General features: G+C 38.0%; 1 protein-coding gene across 1 annotated transcript; it reads left to right on the top strand.

Annotated features, from left to right (window-relative positions):
* Window positions 1-1,491: 1,491 nt before the first annotated feature.
* Window positions 1,492-2,430, top strand: LOC119823514 (olfactory receptor 14J1-like). Its single transcript, XM_038343565.1, has one exon. It carries the CDS (start codon window positions 1,492-1,494, stop codon window positions 2,428-2,430), a length of 939 nt encoding a protein of 312 aa, XP_038199493.1.
* Window positions 2,431-22,179: the final 19,749 nt, after the last annotated feature.

Below are 22,179 nucleotides of genomic sequence, written 5' to 3'. Positions count from 1 at the left end.
TTATTTTCCTTTAGATGAAGGATCTTTCTATGAACCGCACACTGGTTTGAACTCAGCTGTTACAGCCACAGGTCCCGGAATTCTTTTTCTCATGTCATGCGTGGGTCTAAAACCATTGTCATTGTAATCAAACCCCAACATCCTATCAAGTAATTAGACATAGGTCTGGGATGATTTGGTATCTAGTTCATTCTTTGCAAAAGAGATGTGGGGGAGGTGGAGTGAGTTAGTTTTGTCACAGGACAAGTGCCACTAAGTGGAGAATGCCTCAGGATTGAAGACGGCGACGTCAAGTTTATTCTGTGTTTGTATTTGTAAGTATATGAATTTTAAGAAGACACAAGAAAATAGCTGGTGATATTTCACAGGACGTAAAACCTCAAAAGACTGATGAGCATGCTTGGTCTTGTTGCCTAGAACCCACTAACGGAAAAAATGCAAAAAGAAGACACTTTATTAAATTCTCTTCAACCCTCAAACATGAACATGCATCTTGTAAGGAGAGAATATGGGTTATTTTCAATCCCCCAAATATCAAAGCAATGTATCAAAAACTAAAGCATGACTTCTCTTCTATCTGAAACATAAATGACTTTAGTATTCTAGTCTCTCATTGAAGTTAGATCTTGGATTTTGGCCATTTTCCTCCACATCTTTAAGCACCTCAAGAACCCACCATCTGTCTTTGCAATTGTCTTTGCTTTGTGGCAAGTTCTAAGAACTATTTGATTGCTGTACCTGAAGGCTATTAGTATAGACATCACTTCAAACAGAAGATGCTCATCCCCTAAAGCACTTCACAAAATGAAGTAGGATGCATAAATTAACAGTAGCATGTGAGTGTTCCCCTTGAGCAAGTGCTTTTTGCTCTTGATTTCAATAACCACTGCATCCTAATTTAAGAGCAAAAAAACTGCTCATTTTTACACTTGATTCTACAATAACAGACCCTCTCTCTGTAATGACATCATTGTTTGCTAAAGAAAATGCCTGTTTCCAGTGGGCAACAAAACTATATTTTAATTCCTGGTACATTCCCTATACATGCCCATTCCATCTGCTAAAATGTCCTATACATATAACCAGTCCTATGTTCTAAAACATCTCATCCACAGCCCATCACTGACTTTCCCATTGATGACTCAGATAAAAGCAATGGGTTTCCGTTGAAGCAATGGAATTGTGCTTTTTCATAGGGCAAACACAACTATGTTCCTAGAGAAAATCAATGATGGACTGCATGAATATTTACCCTCAAATACTGGTTTGAGACAATAATGCAAGCTCTATGAGTATGAGAAAATTGTGATCTCACTTAAGTTTCCAAGCAACTACAATGTGGCCAGTTTAATACACACACACATAGACATGAATTGAGATTATTGAGTTATTGAAATGAATACTGATGAACAAATAAATAGTGACTCGGTATCTTTATACTGCACTTACTATATCATTTTATTCTCCAGCTGCTACAGTTTCAATCTCAAAATGTCTGTGAGAAATATAACCACAATGAGCGGATTCCTCCTGACAGGGTTCTCTGACAAGTATGAGCTACAGATCCTGCATGCTTTGCTCTTCTTGGTGACATACCTATTGGGATCAGCAGGTAACTTCATCATCATCACCATCACAACACTGGACCCGCAGCTCCAGTCCCCAATGTATTACTTCCTGAAGCATCTTTCCCTTCTGGACCTCTCATCCCTTTCTGTTACAGTTCCCCAGTCTATTGCCAATTCCCTGGCAGGCAGTGGCTACATTTCATATACCCAGTGCATGCTTCAGGTTTTCTTCTTCACAGCTTTTGCCTGGGGTGAAATGGCCATTCTTACAGTGATGTCATATGATCGTTATGTGGCTATTTGCTTTCCGCTGCACTATGAGGTCATCATGTGTCCCAGAAACTGTAGGTTGGCTGTGACAGTTGTATGGTTAAGCAGTGGCATCTCAGGAACCCTTTATATAGCAGCAGTATTTTCTGTCAGGTTCTGCAGGGCCAAAATAATCCACCAGTTCTTCTGTGATGTCCCCCAGCTGCTCAAGCTCTCCTGTTCTAATGATTACCTTGTAGTAATAGGAGTGGCTGGTTTCCTGTCTGCACTGGCCCTTGCCTGCTTCCTTGGGATTGTCCTCTCTTATGTGCACATATTCTCCACAGTTTTCAGGATGCCCTCTGCTGAAGGCCGGTCTAAGGTCTTCTCTACCTGTCTGCCCCACCTTTTTGTTGTCTCACTGTTTCTTTCCACAGGCTCCTGTGCATATCTAAACCCAACCTCAGACTCCCCAGCTGTTTTAGATTTGTTGTTCTCTATCTTTTACACAGTTCTACCCCCAGCACTCAACCCTGTTGTCTACAGTCTGAGAAATGAGAGCATCAAGACTGGTGTGAGGAAGTTATTGTTGAGTATAGAAGTCACTGGTTAGAGTCATTTTTGTCCTGATGTTACTAACTGCTCAATTATACACAGGAATGTTTTTAATCATTGGTATTTCTTCAATCTATAATGTTAATGAATAATAATTATTTTCTATAGTAAACTACATTGTATAACCATTGTCCTTGTGCAAGTGCATTGTCTGATTTCTTTGCATTTTACTATTAAAACTGCTGTTTCTTCAAATTAAGAAAAATTAGAAGCCTTGTAATATAGATCAACTACTTTTTACTTCCTAATGCATCCACACAGAGATAACACTAAAAATATCTGTGCATGTCAAAAGTGTTAACTTTTACAGAGGTAATATTAGAGTAATAAAAAGGACAAAAGTGATACTATTAGCCCCACTTATATCCATCGAATCATAATTTCCAAGTCAACCATTTATTTTCAAACTTTAGTTTTAAACTCATTTTTGTCTATCAATATACATATTGATATAAATATATGGTATCACTAGGTACATTAACATAGTTTACAGATACAATTTTCCTGGAGTGCGGTTTCAATTCATATTAAAATTTATCTGTATATATTCATTCATTTACCTATGTTAAATATCTTTAATATTTAATTATTATTGTAAGTAGTAATACAAATTAAAGTTTGGTCTTTATAATTCTAAAAGACAGGTTTATAATTCTAAACAATAGATTTATTGAATCAAAGTGTACAAAATACTCAACTCTCTTAAATGGTGTGACTGTATTACTTTCCAAAAATAAATCATTTATGTGTATCAGGGCCAGTCAACCTGTTGAACAGTACCTGAATAGGAAGAGTGAGGATTTTTAAAAGGAGGTAAAAGACAGAAGATAGAATCGGGAGGTCTCTCTGTGAATAATGCAGCAGTCCCAAATTTATTTCTCATAATACTTTTATACCCAAAGCAAAAAGGGGGCAAAAGATTTCCTTACCAATGTTCAAGGAACAAACAAGCATAATCACCTCCTTAATTCTCAAAATATCTAGTAACCATACCTTTGGACAAACATCCTGTTATTTGACCTTGATGAGCAAGAACGAACTTGAACTCTCTGGCTTTAAGTCAAGATGAAATGGAGTCACTGTGGGCTCCCACATATGTCAATTAGCAGTGTAAGACAAAAGTGTTTCTCTTCTAAACTTTCCATTATTTTGGTAGTCCTTGTAGAACTCTGCATAGGGAATCTTAGAGCTGAATTAAGTCCTGTCAGATGCCTGAAACTAATGATAAACAGCATTGTAATCTGTATAGTGGCAATAACTCATCTTTGCTAAATTTCTTCAAATGTATGATAGTTCAACAGATCAGACACATTGATAATATTTGTTAGTTCTCGCATTATTTTAATTTTATATATTTTCTCTTAATGTCTACAAGAAGTTTCATAAGAATTATGATACCTTATTTTACAGTGGTAAAACAATTCTTCAGTCTCTATTTCAATTATTCCAACCATTTTTTCTATTCACATTTTGTATATAGTATATTGAGTTTTAGATTTTTATACCTGTAGTAACAAAACTTAGTCTAGATTTTTAAGATTGAGTGACATCAGAATTTTTACCTCCTCAGAAACTGAACTGTTCAAACCATTTGCAGAAGCATATAAAATTATATTCCATTCTTTTTGAGTTACACATTTCTTAGAATACTTCATTGCTAGCCTGTTATTTTATTACTCAGTTGAATTACAACATAAGCAAATCAATTCCATTTTCTAGCCTTTGAGTTGATCTTGAATCCTGTCACATTACTAAAGGTATTTATCAGCTGTAAGAGTTCTCTTGTACAGTTTTTGGATCACACACACACACACACACAAAACACACACACACACACACACACATATATATATATATATCAAAATAAAATAAATAAACAAATAAGAATAGAGGAGGAAAGAGGGAAAGAAGGATGGGGAAAATCTGTGTTCTTATCCCTGCTGATTAGCATCCATAGTGCTAGGAGGTGCTATGCATTATATAAGAGGAGAAAAGCAATCATTAATCACACCCAAGTGTGAACCCTTCAAGTTACAATAGTAGCCTGATTGCAAGATATGCAACTAGGGCAATAATGGCACAAACATTATAGGACTAACCAACTAACTACTTTTTCTTAGATTTAAGGCCTGTTTCATGAGATGAAACTAATGTCTAGTACGAACTTGAGACTAGATAGGTTATGGACCCTTAGGGAAAACCTACTGTTATTATTTTGCTAAATGAGCATATCAATAAAATGATTCCTAGTGACATAGGACATTGTCTTATAGATCACTCAGCTAAACTTCACTCAACATCCATTAGAGAAGATTCTTCTTGTGGAAGAAAGTAATTAACATAGAGTCCAAGTGAGCAATGTTCAGAGAGTGAGAGACACTGGAACACTAAGCCCTAAATAGGATGTCTTTACAACAGCCCTCCCCACAAGAACTAAGGATCTATGTGGAAGATGACTGAAAAAAATTATAAGACCCAGAAGGGGTGGACAACTTCATGGAAACAGCTTTTTTCAAGACACAACAGGGCTAGTGCACATATAAATTCACACAGACTGTGAAATCATGGACAAATCCTTGACTAGCTCAAACCAAAAAAAAAAAAAAAAAAAAAAAAAATCACAGACCACAGAGGAGGCAAAGTGGGCACTAAGCTCCATCTCTAGCCAAGAAGTTATGTGCAACTGTCAGCTACTGGGAAAGGAAAAATCAGTATTTTTCAATGAAGTGATGCTGGGAATATCAACCACACTCCAGGGCAAACTCCATGCATATAAGTAGTTAGCCAACACAAGTAAGACTCCATGGTTGCTTTTTTGTTGTTGTTGGTTTTGGTCTTTTCATTTTTTTATAGAGAACATGAAGCTGAGTAGGTAGGGAGGTGGAAGGGGATATGCAAGCAGTTGAGGAAGGGGAAAGAACACAAGTAGGGGCTGTATCTGACTCTTTTACTGGCTTTTGGGATTCTAATCCTCATACAGGGTCACCTAGCCCAACCTTAATACATGGGGAGGTGAGTCAGTCTTACTACAACTTAATATGCCATGTTTTCTTGATATCCATGGGAGACCTGACATTTTCTGAACAGAAACAGAGGAGAAGTTAATTGGGGGATGGGATAAGGGTGGAGAGACTGGGAGGGAAGGAAGAAGAAAAAACTGTGACCAGGATGATAAATGAATGAATAAATAAATAAATAAACAAATAAATAAATAAAGTGAAATTCTCAACAAAGAATTAAAAATAAAGAATTTATGTTCCTCCTCGTCAGGAACTTGGGAGCTCAGTCCGGTGCTCCACTGTGGGGCTCTGTCTCTATCTCCATCCATCGCCAGATGAAGGTTCTATGGTGATATGCAAGATAATCATCAGTATGGCTATAGGATCTGGCCTTTTCCGACTCCCTCTCCTCAGCTGCCCACGGAACTAGCTGGGGGCATCTCCCTGGATACCTGGGAACTCCTCTAGAGTCAAGTCTCTTAATAATCCTAAGATGGCTCCCTTAATTAGGATATATGCTTCCCTGCTCCCATATCCACCCTTCCTATATCCCAAGCATCCCATTCGCCCAAGCTCTTCCCCATCCTCCCATTTATGCTTTTCTCTCCCCATCTCCCCCTGCCCCCAACCCACCCCACCCCCAAGTTCCCAATTTTTGCCCAGCAAAGTTGTCTACTTCCAATATCCAGGAGGATAACTATATGTTTTTCTTTGGTTTCACCTTCTTATTGTCTTCCCAAGGATCACGAATTATAGGCTCAATGTCCTTTATATATGTCTAAAAACCGATTATGAGTGAGTACATCCCATGTTCATCTTTTTGGGTCTGGGTTACCTCACTCAGAATAGTGTTTTCTATTTCCATCCATTTGCATGCAAAATTCAAGATGTCATTGTTTTTTTTTTTTTTTTTTTTTTGGTTTTTCGAGACAGGGTTTCTCTGCAGCTTTTTTAGAGCCTGTCCTGGACCTAGCTCTTGTAGACCAGGCTGGCCTCGAACTCACAGAGATCCGCCTGCCTCTGCCTCCCGAGTGCTGGGATTAAAGGCATGCGCCACCACCGCCCGGCAAGATGTCATTGTTTTTTACCGCCGAGTAGTACTCTAATATGTATATATTCCACAGTTTCTTCATCCATTCTTCCACTGAAGGGCATCTAGGCTGTTTCCAGGTTCTGGCTATTACAAATAATTCTGCTATGAACATAGTTGAACAAATGCTTTTGTAGTATGATTGGGCATCTCTTGGGTAAATTCCCAAGAGTGGAATTGCTGGGTCCTGGGGTAGGTTGATCCCGAATTTCCTGAGAAACCACCACACCAAGGTCCAAATGAGGAGCAGAAGGAGGGAAAACATAGCAAGGAAGTCTGGACTGCGAAGAGTGCTCCCATCCACTGAGATGGTGGGGCTGATCTATTCGGAGCTTACCAAGCCCAGCTGGACTGGGACTGAAAAAGCATGGGATAAAATCGGACTCCCTGAACATGGCGGACAATGAGGGCTGCTGTGAAGCCAAGGACAATGACACTGGATTTGGATCCTACTATGCATACTGGCTTTGGGTGGGGGCTGTCCTGTTTGGATGCTCACCTTCTTGGACCTGGATGGAGGGGGGAGGAACTTGGACTTCCCACTGTGCAGGGAACCCTTACTGCTCTCTGGACAGGAGAGGGAGAGGGAGTGGAGGGGGGAGGGGGTAAATGGGAGGCAGGGAGGAGGCGGAAATTTTTAATTAAAAAGAAGAAGAAGAAGAAGGAGAGTCTTATGAGGGATTATCTAACTTGTTAACGAGTGTGCATGTCTTTAGAGAAATCTTGATTACATTAGTTGAGGTGGGAAGACCCTGCCTGGGATGCTGGGCTGTAGAGTGAGCTGAGTACCAGCATGCATGCATTACTTGCTGTTTGCTTTTGACACAGTGAGGCCGCTCTCTTGGTCTCCTCTGTCACTGTACTTCCCGTAGTGATAGTGATAGACTGACCTGGAACCATGAGCCCAAGTGAGCCTCTTAGCTCTGACTTGTTTTGTCAGGGTATTTGATCGTAGCTTCAAGAGAGAACTCTAAGACATAGAAGTCTGTTGCTATATTGTTTCAGTGAGTGCCTTAGGGCAGTTGACATGAATCTGGACAGATGTAAAAAGGTCCTTGCTTTTTAGTTTGTCCCCTGCAGTTTTAAAGGCTTTTGTGTATGCATAACCTTGGCCTGTGATCATCCAGACTGGAATGTTTTTCTACATCTGTTAGGTGTGGGTGAGTAGAAGTCCATGTTTCTAGACTGTCACGGCAGGGCACTTAAATTGAATGGCAGTGCGTCAGACAACATCGCTTGTTTTTCAGTCATATAAATAAGTTCATATTTGTAAACAGTTAACAAAAAATAATAAATAAGTTCATATTTGTAAACAGTTAACAAAAATAGCCCATTGCAGGAAAGAACATTTTCTTACAGCAGGGCAAAGCCAGATCCAACAGTTGTATACTGTGTAATAAATTGTCCCAACAGGTAAAAAAAATGAATTTATGTTCCATAATAATAATAATAATAATAATAATAATAATAATAATAATAAGCTACTGAAACCCCAGTAAAAATTATAGGAATGTAGTAAAGCAAGAAGGCAAAGGAGGGAGCCCATAAAGTTTCACAAAATGTGTTATGGAAAAATGGAACTTAATCTCACTATAAACCCTCTAAGAGGAAATGTAAGACATACATGTCAGAATTGTCAAACTAAAAATGTAAAAAATGAGGTGTATATTAACACTTATGTTTCACTAATTGTGAGAAGTAATTTTTTTTCAGAGAGATGTTTAATTTGTGGGTTTGTTCTCCCACAACCTTTTATGCTTGTTTGCCAACCCACCTGACCACTTTTCTTTCTTAAAACCACATGGCTTTATAAGTACCAGGATCATTCAGTATATACTGGATGAGTACCCATTATGTGCCAAATCATATGTGAGAAACAAAATATAAATCATTAGCAGAACTGGAAAAGAACCTATAGCTCTAGCTTAAAAATGTAGGCATTTCAGACAACAGACTTAACAACCAGAGAAATAATTTTTCGAGTTGTCCTACAACATTGTGGTAAGACTAGAAAAAAAAATAAAACAGTTCTTATCAAGATTATTGCTTTTATCTTAGATCCCTGGACTATCTAGTCTCTGGTTCTTGATCAACCAAGAAGTTTCAGGTATGGGTTCCATCTTGAGGAGTGGCTTTAAGTCAAATCAGGTATTGGTTGGCTATTGACATAAGATTTGTAGCACCATTGTCCAAGCATATACTGCAGGCAGGACACCAATGTAGATCAAAGAGTTTGCGACTGACTTGGTGTTTACATTTCTCCTTTGGTAGTATGCAAAGTTCCTTCCTGTACTAACGACACTAGCATTTAGGGATGAAAGTTCTATGTAAGTGTGTTTTTCTGGCTTCTTTGTAAAAAAAAAAATCATATGTCCATATATATATACTTACTTCTGAGTCTTTAATTCCATTCCGTTGATCAACATGTCTGCCTTGTGCCAATAATATGCTATTTTTATTACTATAGTTCTTTAGTAATAAATTTGAAGTCAGAGATAGTGATTCCCCCTGCAGTTCTTCTATTATTCAGGATGGTTTTATGCTGGGGATTTTTTCCTGTTTGCATATGAAGCTGAAAATTGTCCCTTCAGTTTCTGAGAATTGCGTTGGAATTTTGATGGTGATTTCATTGAATCTGTAGGTTGCTTTGTGTGGTGGCTATTTTTACTATATTAATCTTACTGATCCGTGAGCAAGGAAGAACTTTTAACTTCTGATAGTCTCAGTTTTTCAGTGTCTTAAAGTTTCTATTATAAAAGTCCTTCTCTTGTTTGGCTAGAGTTACTACAAGATAATTTACATTTTTCAACAACATCATGAAAGGTATTGTTTCTCTGATTTCTGTACTAATCCATTTGTCTTTTGTATGTAGGCTACTAATTTTTATGTGATAGTTTTGTACCCTACTACTTTGCTAAAACTGTTTATCAACTACAGGAGTTTCCTAGTGAAATTTTTAGGGTCGCTTATGTATACAATCACATAATCTGAAAAATAAAGAAAATTTCACTTTTTCCTTCTTATTTGTATCCCCTTGATCTGCTTTAGTTGTCTTATTGTTCTTGTCAAGACTACAAATCCTACTTCCCAAAACATCAATAAAATATGTTAAAGAAATAAACTAATCTCAAAGGAACAAATGCTGTGCAATCCATGGAAAGAAGGCATCTCTAGTAGTAACAGTCAATGCACACTGAAATTATCAGTATGTTATGTGATGTCAGAGAATGGAATAGTGATCATCTTGGACAGAGAGTGAAACGAGGAGATGTTTTATAGCATGTATAATGCTTTTGTTTTAGAGAAATACCTCTAGATGTTTATGCACCACACAGTGCTGGTAGTCACCTACACAGTACTGTGGATATCACAGTTTATTTAGAGGGTGGGGCTCACGTTAAGTCTTTTTGACACACACACACAAACACAATACGGGGAAACTTTGGAATGTGATAGATACATCTAATACTTTGATTATGGTAATGGATTTTGGGAATATAAATCACTATAACAATTCTGGAAAACAACATGGGAGTTCCTTAAAAATTAAAACTGCTTTCAATTTTATCCATCCATCCCACTACTGGTTATATGAATCCAAAGGAGGTGTATTATGTAAAGAGAAGTAAAATTATTATAGCACACATTTTATATATGTATATACAAATATGTTTAGACATATGTTCAATGTTGTTTATAACTGTCAAGATATAAATTTGTGTTCACTGAATGAATGGGTAAGTACAACATACTGTGTCTATACAACAGAATACTATCCATGTATAAAGTAGAAAGAAACCCTTCCATTTGTGACAATAGACATGCATCCAGAGGCTGTGACGTTAAGTTAAATGGATCATCTACAGAGAGAAAAATACTGTACCACCTCCCTCATTTGTGAGAGTTAATTTGGAGATGATTAAAATGTAGTGTTAGTTATTATAGGCTGGAGTGGTGAGAGGAAGCATTGCAAAGATGCTGGTCCATGGATTCAAAGCTTTAGATAGACAGGGCACAAGTTCACAAGTCTCCCACACTGCATACTCACTGTAGTATCTAGCAATATGCTAGATACAAAATGGTGGAGTGGAAGTTGCATAACTATGTGAGGCTGTGAAGATGTTAATTGGGTGGATTTAGCCATTTTACAAAACAGCTATACTCAAACATCATGCAGAAAATTATAAGTACATACAATTTCATCATTTTTATTTAGTTCAGGGTCAGTACTTGGGATGGTACTAACTTACCTTTAGAGTTCACCTTCTCTCCTTAGTGAACCTATTCTGAAAATGCTCTAATAGTCATATTCAGAAGTGTTTTTTGTTTGTTTTTGTTTTTATGGTGATCCCAAATTGAGCCAAATTGACAATTAAGATTACTTGTCACAGATCTCACTGGAAACCCACTGACCACACCAGTCAGGTTAACAGGTAAGTCTTCGCTCTCCTTCCTTTCCTCAAATTTCAATTTCCTAATCTTATCCCTAGCTTTGTAGAAGACCATATGCTGGGGTTCTTCTTCCTCTCTGCCCTCATTCCAAAGGGACTAAGCAGAGCTTCTCCTACAGCCTTTCTTCTTCACCCCATCCCATTGACCCACCAACACCCGAGGTGCTCTCCCTGGAAACCCACTGGCCACATTGGTAAGGGAGTCAGGTAGGTGATCTTCAGTCGTCTTCTTGTCTTCCAATTCTCCTGTCTTATTCCAGCAGCAGACCACCTGCAGGAGCCTGTCTTCCCTCTCTTCTTCCATTAACAGGGAACTTCACAGATCCTGGGGGCAGACTGTTTTCCTCACTCTTTTGGGTCTCCTTATCCCCCACCCTCCCAGCCTATCCCCATACCTTCTTATTGGCTCTCAACACCTAGAAACAAGTTCTATCTGAGAATCCCCAATGTCCCCACCAGGCAGGGACACGGGAGCACTCCAAGTCACACAACCCACAGCCACCATACACTCCTAAGATCCAGTGAGGGCAACAGACACCTAAGAGTGGAAAACTCACCCAACAAAGACAAGACCTAGAATTACAATCATCTAAACCCAGATGCTTAGATGCCAGTGCAAAAACATAATCAAACAGCCACCACAATATGTTTCCACTAGAGCCTAGCAACTCTGCTACAGTAGGTCCTGAGAAAGTAATATAACTGGAAACATAATAAAGGCAGTTTACAGGAAGCCTGCAACCGAGATCAACTTAAATGGAGAAAAACTCAAAGCAATTCCACAAAAATCAGGAACGGAAAAGTTGCCCATTGTCTCCAGATCTATTCAATATAGGATTCAATATAGGACCGATCATATTTTCAAGCTAAGAACTGAAATACTTCATTGTATTTGCTGTTTGAAAAAGGACAGTACATAGATATACAAAATAATGGCCACTGCACTCACAACTCATGTTTTGGCCAGATGTCTGTTCTTATCTGATATGAGTATGGATGCATTTGAGTAAGGATCTAATGGAACAGTAGTGGAAATAGTTCTGAGTGAGATACCAACTGTACCACTTAACTCTAAACCAAGATATAATGCTTAGTCACAAAAACAAGATTTAATGCTTAGTCACATTATCTTAATAAATTGCTATAAAAACTATTCAGATTCACTAATGTAAACCAGTAAGAGATTTTCTTCATGGCTTTCATTTTTATTCATATTGTTTGTTCACATTTTTATAAACCAGAAGACTGTTCTAAGGGGATGGAGGAGATCACAACCAGAAAGTCAGAGACAGTTAAAATTTTGATTTATGAATTTTAAACTAAACCAGATCAGTTTTAAATTTTAAAATAAATCATATAGTTTTAATACTCATAAGTTTTTAATGTTGAAAAATTAATGAATGAGTTGTATAACAAATTAGTAGCATAAGAATGTGCAGATACTTTACAGATGTCTGTTAAGTCCATTTGGTTCATTACCTCCATTAAGTCTTTCAATTCTCTGTTAGGTTTCTGTCTGATTTGACCTGGGGGGAATTGGGAGGACCTTGGACTTAGCATAGAGTGGGGAACCCTGATGGCTCCTTGGCCTTGAGAGGGAGGGAGGGGAGGTATGGGTGGAGGGAAGGGGAGGGAAGGGGGAGAAGGAGGGGGGGGGGGGGGGGTAGGAGGAGGGAAGGAGATGGAAATTTTTAAATATAAAAAAAAATAAACCATGAGAGAAAAAAAATAAATAAAGTTCTTGACATACAAAAAAAAAAAAAGAATGTGCAGATACAATGTAACTCTGCCCTGTGAAATCCTTTTTTTGTACTCATTTTTTAGGATAATTGAATAGACTCTCATATAACTTTGAAAGTAAAGTATTAATAATATACAAGGGGATATGCACAGAAATTATCTCTCTCATCTTTTACTACCTCCATCCATCTTCTTCAAAGGACCACTGCCACTAGTTTCTGGGTGCTGTGAAAGCAAGGGAGAGAGTCACAAGGATGAACTTGGCTCTTCCAAATGCAACTACAGAAGAATTTCTATAGTGGAGCAACTGAGCTATGACTTTACAATGAGATGCTTCTACGGAGAAGGAAACCATCAAAACTCTCATTTTTTCAAATAAAGTTTTATATTCTGCCCCAGGAGATCACTTTTCATGTTAGTATGCATGGTGATTTATGTTTTGTGGGCTGGAGTAATCTAAGAAAATATATAAAATTCATAATTTTATTGCATATGTCTGTGTGTGTTTATAAATGTATACAATGCAATAGGTGCATATAAAAATATAAATAAACTTCCAATAAACATCTGTATTTTCATAGCAGTACAAAAAGAATTTATGGATGACTGAGTAACAAATATTAGAAATAAGACTGTGTGTTAACAGACAATAAGCCTATAACATAACAGTAAAGTGTAGGAAAGCATGTCTCATTATAGGATTGAGATATACTTAAATGTTTCACTATGAATATGAAGTGAAATTCTTCAATATTTCTTGGTTTGTTATTTCTGCTTGAAATAGAACTTAAAACGTGATCATTAATACTTACTATGAACTAGGTAGGCTTGCCTAAGGAGGCCAGTTGCTGGGCACACCTGTGGCAGATTGTCTTAATTAAGTTCACTGAGGTGGGAAGATCCATCCTAAAAGTGGGTAGCACCGTTTCCTGGGCTTCGGTCCTGGACCATATAAAAATGCGAACGTGGGATGAGCATAAGGTTTCATCACTCTCCAAACTTCCACACCATCATTTCCTGAGTAAGAAACACTACAGCCTGGAACAGTGGCCAAAATAAACCTTTCTGTGATGATTAAGTTGTTAATTTTATCTGAAATCATGCTAATATCCTCTATTTTCGAGTTCATCTGTTCTGCTTCTGCTGTTGTCATTTTTGCTGACATCAAAACCCAGCCTCTTTGTCCTTCCAAAATGACCTGAAGATGCAACTCAATCCTCGATAATAAAACCCAATGTAGATAGAGACATTTTACCCCTTGAAGTAGCTGTGAGTCTTAACCTACTGCCATTGATTTTTGGAAATGGCTTTAGAAGTTTCTGAGTTGTCCTTGAATTGTCTGACCACGGACATCAGCAGCTGTCTCCCTTCTACCATGTAGAATACTGACTTACTTTTCTTCCAGATATAGGGGGTAACTTGCCTGTTTTTCAAAGTGTTTATTTACTGCTGTTACTATTCGATTAGAATGTATTAACTAATAAAGGAAAACCTCTGACTTTAAAAAAAAAAAAAAATGACCTGAGGACATTCGATTCTCCAAGAGTCCCCAGGCTTTCAATGACAGACGGAAACTACTAACACAAACAATCTTACAGCCTCCTGGACTGAGTGTGTACCAATCTCAGCCCTTTCTAGTGTGAAGACAGACATTGCTGGACTACTCAGACCATACCATGTAAGCCAATCTAATAATCCTTTTCAGTTTATAATCTAAAAACCCTGACTAACAGGCCCTCTTTAAGTTGCTCTATTCAGGGTACCTTCTTATAGCAATAGGAAATAACTGTTATATCAATTCTCTAGTGTACCTGAATAAAAAACTAAATAAGATGAATAAATGAATCAATAAGTAAGTGCATATATACATGCATAGACATATATGTATATACATATAATTTGTTCATTTGTTAGAGTGATACATACATATATTTACACACACATCTGTATATATCTATGTATTTGCTGTCAATAAGGTTCCAATTTTTATACATTCTGGAATACGTGGCCTTAATAAAAAAGGAAGCATTTTGAGGTTTCTTTAACTTTCTTCCTTTTTCAAAGGAAATGAATCTTGTGTACAATTGACTGGAGGTTTGTGCGCAATCACCTATTAATTTTTCTCTGAGGAGAACTACAACTTCCAGGAGTTTGTCTCACTATTGTTAAGTGGCTTTGCCCCCAAAGGCCTCTTCTGAGAATAATTTCTAAAGATCATAAAGCAAAGTTGAGACAGAGGCACTAGGGCTACTTAACAAGGAAGCTGCTCCTGGGGATCACCTTGGGAATGATTAGTGTGTGACCTGTTGAATAGCCTTCCTCTTCAGAGAAGAGTTTTGAATCTTAGCAATTATGCACTTTCTGACCTTATTAAAACATTAATAGCACTTCAATAACATGATTGTCTGAGAGCTTTCTAATGAGTCCCCAAGGGACCCACTAGGAGAATAAACTTTCTTGAGAAGAGCAAGTTACCAGGAGACCATTTCTAGATGCAGGAAAAGTGAAGACTAAAGGCTCTAATCAGCTGCAGTGTGCTCTGTGCAGTAAGGGCATGATTTCCCAGTATAAATGCCTGACAATGTAGAATCTCAGTGAAGATTAACTGGGTTTTAGGAAGACTGTGCTGGTGATTGCCACTTTACATTGAAAGAATTCAAATTCCAATTTTTTAATTCTTTGTTTTATATTTAAATGGGCTTAAAATGATACAATGAAATATTACTAATGGACTAGTTTTTTAAACTATTTCATTAAACAATAATCAGCCAAGTGGTGGTGCACACCTTTAATTCCAGCACTCGGGAGGCAGAGGCAGGTGGATCTCTGAGTTTGAGGCCAGCCTGGTCTAGAGAGTGAGTTCAGGACAACCAGGTCTACACAGAGAAACCCTTTCTCAAAATAACAACAACAAAAATCTCTTCATAATTTTTGATATAAAGTAGTATAAATGCTAAGATTACAGATTTTTTAAAGATGTGTGAATATCTGCAGTTTCTCCCAATCATTAGGTGTATGAAGAAAAGAAGCAATTCTGGCCTAAGTTACAATTCCGGAACTCAACTGTTTATCAGAAATGATGATAACTCAGGACTTTCCTGCTGCTGTGAACCATAGAAGGGTTGATGTATGAATTAACTGTATTAAGTAGAGTCACAAACAATAAACCTTCTAGAAGCAGCTGTCATCACTTAGCTAACATAACGACCATGTGTTGTTTTCCAAACTTATTTTTCAAAGTATTTCGGGTCTGGTTTTCTTTTTAAATTGGTTCATTTTACAAAAAGAAAGCCATTACAGAAATTGTTCTGGTGTTTAGTCATATTTTATCCAGCTTAAAACCTATGTCTTCCAACTGTAAGTCTAGTCAGGGTGGTGAGTCCAGTGTCTATTTTCACAGATGTTTAGAGTAGCCAATGATTGCAACCCCTTCCTTGTCCACGGAGATTAAAACAGGATGGGAAACTACATCTGGGGAAAGTAAACACAGGCTAATTTATTTGATTGAAAGTTTTGAAATGTAAAAATACAGGTTCTAATTACTGGCAACATAATCTCACTCACTCTGGCTCCTCCACAGAATGCAGCCATAAACCCTGAGCAACCTGAAGAATCTACCTAAGCAAGGTAGAAAGTGAAGAGAAGCAACCAGACTGAGGAAAACTATAAGATTTTAAAGATCCACCCTCTCTCGGGCCAGGACCTAGCAAAATCAGAATCAAAACACCAAAACATCACAGCTAGCTCTATAGCAAAAGGGGAGAAAACTCTAGGGAAAGCCCTCTAATTTTGAGTCAAGGAAGCTGAAAAGTACTTCTTATACTCAGAAGCTGAAAGATAAAAGCCTAAAAGTTGTATCTGTCATGGTTTCCCTGGAGAACAGAACCAGAAGACTTAGGTGTGTGCACATGAGGCAGTGGGCATTTTAGTAGATTGACTCACTGGATTATGGAGATTTCTTAATTTCAAAACCACAGAGCGGATAAGCAGCAGACATAGAAAGGAGCTGATGTTGCAGGACATGTCCAGAGGCTCTCAGCTTGAACACCAAGGAAAAGAAGGTGCTGTAGTGCAAGCCACTTTTATCATTTATATTTTATTGATGCTATTTTGCTGTGCTGCTTCCATGCCCATCCAGTTCCATGGTAACAGTAGCACGGGTTTCACTGGGAGTGTAGGGCTACACTTCCATTCCAGTGGAGCTGAGCACATCGCAGTCCCATTCATATTCATCTCCCTTCTTCTCTCCCTCTTCTGTTTCCCTTGTCCACAGAGTTTTATTATTTCTGCCAATCTCTCATCACAGAAGGTCTTTCCATCATCTAGTTTCTTCTTAAATTTCTTATTTCTGTGTCTTAAACCTTTCTTTGCAGAGGTCATCTACCCTCTTGGTTAGGGTTATTCCTAGATATTTTAAGAGAGGAGTGGGTAAACAAGGTGGAGATAAGATGTCCATCATTTCCAGGCAATAAACCAGCAAATTCCTAACATTAATAAAAAATTCAGAGAATGAAAAATAATACAACTAACCAGAGAAACAACCAACCAAGTCACACGATTTAATAAACATCTCTAATAGTAACTCTAGCTATAAATCACCTTAGCTCTCTGATGTGGGATTTCCCTCTGTATGCCGTGAATGTGTGTTGTTACCATTGGTTAATAAAGAAGCTGCTTTGGGCCTCCAGCAGGGCAGAATAGAGCAAGGCAGGAATTCCAAGCAGAGATAGAGAAGAATAGAAGGTGGAGTCAAGAAGACGCCATGTAGCTGCCAAAGGAGAAAGACTGGAGCCGCCAGCCAGAAACATACTGGTAAATCATGAGCCTCATGGTAAAACATAAAATAATAAAAATGGGTTAACTTAAGATGTAAGAGTTAGTTAATAAAAATCCTAAGCTAATAGAGCAAGCAATGTTGTAATTAATATAGTTTCTGTGTGATCATTTGGGTCTTGGGCGGCCGGGAACAAATGAGCAGCCTCTGCCTACAGCTCTCCAGTTTAAAGATGCAGAGCAGATGACTACAGAAGAAATGAGATCCAACTGTCTATTGTCTCTGAGAAGTGCCCATCATGACCAAAGTCCCCACAGACAAGGGTTAAAGAATGAAAGCCAACATAAAAGGCAAATGGAAGCCAAGCTGATGTGGCCATTCTGATAATTGATAATATAGAATTCAAACCAAAGTTGAACGGAAGAAATAGAAAAGTCAACTAAAGAGTTTCCACCACCACTTCCTCAAATTGTTCCACAAAATGAAAGAATTGCATCGACTCTGTAAATTGTGTTGGGTAGTATAGCCATTTTCACAATACTACTCCTGCCAGTCTCTAGGCATGGAAGGTCTTTCCATCATCTGGTGTCCTTTTCAGTTTCTTTTTATAGTGTCTTAAAGTTTTCCTTGTTAAAGGGCATTGCCTCCTTGGTTAGGTTTTTCTTTTTAGCTATTATTTTTAAGGTAGTATACGTAAGATATCTTTCCCAATATTTTCTCATTAAGTTTGCTATAGGTGTATATAAAACTACTGATTCTATGTAATGATTGTGTATCAGGAAACTTTATTGAAAGTGTTTATCATATTTAATTTTTTTCTGGTTGACTCTGAGGGGTATTTTAAATGTAGAACCATGTCATTTACAAATAAGCAAAGCTAACTAACTTCTTACTTTCTAGTTTTTATCTACTTTGTATCTCTCTCTTATTTTATTGTTCAAGCAAAAACTTTTATTGCTGTGTTCAATAAGAGTAGAAGAGTTGTCACCTTTGTCTTGTTACAGATATTAGAGGTGGTGCTTTCAATTCTCCCTATTTTGTAAAATGTCTATGGTTTTGTTGTATGTGAAACCTTTGTTATTTTGAGGTATGTTCCATCTATCCCTACTTTCTTCAAAACACTTTATCATGATGTTGTTTTAGACTGGCAGATGCTTTTTCTACATCTCTTGTGATGATAATGTGATTTTTGACATTAAGTCTATTAATATTGTGTATTACATGTTTGCTTTGCACATTGTGATTCTAAATTTTAAAGGCCAACTTGTCACAACTTCTAACCACCTCATCAGGGATCCTCATTTGTGGGATTGTCTTGATTTCCTTAATTGATGAGGGAAGATCCACCCAAATAAAAGTGGCACCTTTTGCTGGCAGTCTAGATTAGAAAAGGAAGCAGGCACAGAAGAAGGAAGGTTGCCTTGTTTGCCTATTGCTCACCTGACTTTCCTTTTCACTGCTGAGTTAATTCACCCCCTTGTAACTGCTGCTGATTTCTTTGCTGATGTTAGGACAAGTTTCCCAGGCTTCAACATGGACTGAGGACCAGGGGATCTCCAGGATCCCTCTGAGTTTCGGCTCCAGACTGGAACTGGCACCTAGTCTCTTAGACTGAGCAATTACTGAGTACTTAGTCTCTTAGGTGTAAGGAGGCAGTTATTGGACTATTTAAACCATATTGTGTAAGTTGATTTAGTAAATCATGTGTGTGTGTGTTCATGTTCTATTATATTCTGTTTCCTCTAGAGACTCCTAACTAATGTCTGCACATATTGAACCAACCTTGTCTCCCACAGATAAAAACAACTTGAATACAATGTATCATTTTAATGTGATCTTGAATTCAGATTGCAGATATTTTATAGTCTTTTTGAGTCTATGTTCACTAGAAAATTGGTCTTTACCTCTTACTTGCTTGGTAAAAAAAAATATAAAAACAAAAATTTAATAGTAATATAGGACCCATACCTTTTCTTACAGTTTTTACATAACTAAAAAATTTTACTTCCTCTCAAATTTCCTATATTATTTTCTATATATTTTATATCATGGTTTTCTATATTTTTTGAAAAATGTTTCCTAAGCTTAAGACACTCTATACAGTAGCTACATGAACCTAAAAAAATCCCATTGGGATATTCCATCTTGTGATAGAGTTAGGATTGTGAATTGAAATATCTGATTGTTTATCCAATATGAAGGTGTTAAATTTGGCCCATTGTAGAAGATGATAAGATTAAATTAATCACCAAATGATGTGGAAGTAAAATATCATCTCACCACAGTTGCATTTCTCTGTCAAAAGTCAAAGAACAAGCTAGATGTAATCTGGTGGTGGTCGTGTTTAGATACGTATGAATCCACAGAGACTGTGGCAGTATGCACAAGACCTGCACTGGTTCAAACCAGACAAACCCAGTGCAGGAAAGAGAATCTGAACACAAAGGCCCACCCCCAACCAAGGGGCTATTTGCAAAGGTAAAATCAGTTTTCTCCAATGGGGTGACACTGGATTTACCAACTACACTCTACTCAGGCCCCGTGACCTGGAGTTGCTGACTGACAGAAAGTCAATTACATCTCCTCGTGTGTGTGTGTGTGTGTGTGTGTGTGCGTGTGTGTATGTGTGTGCGCGCGCAAGCACGCGCGCTTCTTGTTTTGGCCTTTTTGTCTGATTGTTGTTTGTTTATTTTGATATTATTTCTGTGTTTTTTTAAGAGAGAAGAAGAACATAAAATTAGATAGGTGGGAGGTGGCGATAATTTGGAGGTGAAAAACATGATCAAAATAATTGGTATGAAAATTAATTAAAAAGGAGAAAAAAGGTAGAATCTAAATGTCGAATGTCTGTTACTCATTTTACTGAATATGTCATGGTATACAGTGAATATATTAGTACATTCTTATTTGATAAAATAAAATACATTTCTTATTTTTTCTTTTGATCGTTGTTCACTTTACTTATTTATTCTCCACTCTTTTTTATTACTTTATAAATAATACCAATCTAAATTCCCACTTTCTCCCCTCCTCCCACTTCCCTTCCGTTCCCCCATATACCCTCCCCCCTCCAGTCCTTGTGGGAAGGCACCCTGCCCTGTGGGAAGTCCAAGCCCCACCCCCCTACATTCAGGCTTAGGAAGGTGTGCATCCAAAGAGATTAGGATCCCAAAAGCCAGTACATGCAGAAGAGACAAATCCCAGTGCCATTCTCATTGGCCCCTCAATCTGCCCCAATTGTCAACGACATTCAGAGAGTCTGGTTTGATCCCATGCTCATTCAGTCCCTGTCCAGCTGGAGTTGGTGAGCTCAGGCACACTGTCTCAGTGGGTGGACCAAACCCTCGTGGTCTTGACTTCCTTGCTCATATTCTCCCTCCGGCTGCTCTTCAATTGGACCTTGGGAGCTCAGTCCAGTGAAAAAAATTTCTTCTTTATGTTAAGCTATGCTTACTTTAAAAAATAAAGTTTGAATGCATTACTTACAAAGAAAAGGATAAAAATATGGCAAACATTTAAGGAGTATCATTCACATATTTAAATTTTTTTCATTATGTTTGTGTGTGCACACATGCGTGCATGCACGTGTGTGTGTGTGTGCCATGATGTGTGAATGAATGCCAGAGAACAAATTGTAAGTTGCCATGTGGGATCATAGGATCAAACTCAGGTCATCAGGCTTAACAACAAGAGCCTTTACCTGCTGAGTCACCTCAGAGGCCCCTCATTTCCTTGCATAGGAAATACAGAACTGTTGCTAAAATTCCTTGCCACAAAGAGATGTAAACAATGTATACACCTTCTCCTAAGATCCCAAGAGCAAACAAAAGCACAATTCTGCCAAAGTTCACTCTGTGATGGTTTATTGAGCTTACTTACAGAGCATAGGTGAAGGGTAACTTACAGATGCTCCTCCTCCAATAGGCTGCATCTGAAAAGCATTATCAAGTAGGGATGAGTTCTTCTCCACAGGCCCTTGATGGAGACTCTTCCTCAGGCCTATATACTCTAGCCTTTCCCTGAGTCCATGATGCATACAACAGGTGACAGGGAGCACCTAAAAACTCAGGCAGGGTCTTGTGACCCTCTCAACCCTCCATGAGAGGACATAAACAGTAAACAATCTCAGATGGGATGAACCTTCATAATGGGGTGCAGTTGAATGTCCAAAGATGGCAATTGTTTGACTCAGAGGACTGTCATTCATGGCAAGTAATAAACTATAAAGTCTATCAAGTAAATATGGCATGAGGGGCACCATCTTTTGATGAGGTTTCCAAAATTGAAAAGACAAATAAAATGATAGAAAATTAAAGAAGAAACTCCATTAAGACTAACAAAAGCTCCAATATATACACTTAGGTCTGAGTGTGTTAACACTTGCAATCTATGTCCAAATATTGTGATCAAATATTTTTAAAAGATTTATTTATTATTATGTATACAGTGTTCTGTCTGCATGTCTGCCTGCAAGCCAGAGAGGACAGCAGATCTCATTACAGATGGTTGTGAGCCGCCGTGTGGTTGCCGGGAATTGAACTCAGGACCTCTGGAAGAACAGTTGGTGCTCTTAACCTCTGAGCCATCTCTCCAGCCCTCCCATCAGATAGATTTTAGTGAAACATGACCAGCACCAGCTGAGGGGTAAAAGTTAACTTTCTAATACAAGATAATTGACTGCAGGTAAGAGAGG

This window comes from Arvicola amphibius, chromosome 9 (assembly GCF_903992535.2).
Source record: "Arvicola amphibius chromosome 9, mArvAmp1.2, whole genome shotgun sequence".
NCBI lineage: Eukaryota > Metazoa > Chordata > Mammalia > Rodentia > Cricetidae > Arvicola > Arvicola amphibius.
Note: the sequence above shows the minus strand (reverse complement) of the source record. Positions and strands in the feature narration are given on the sequence as shown.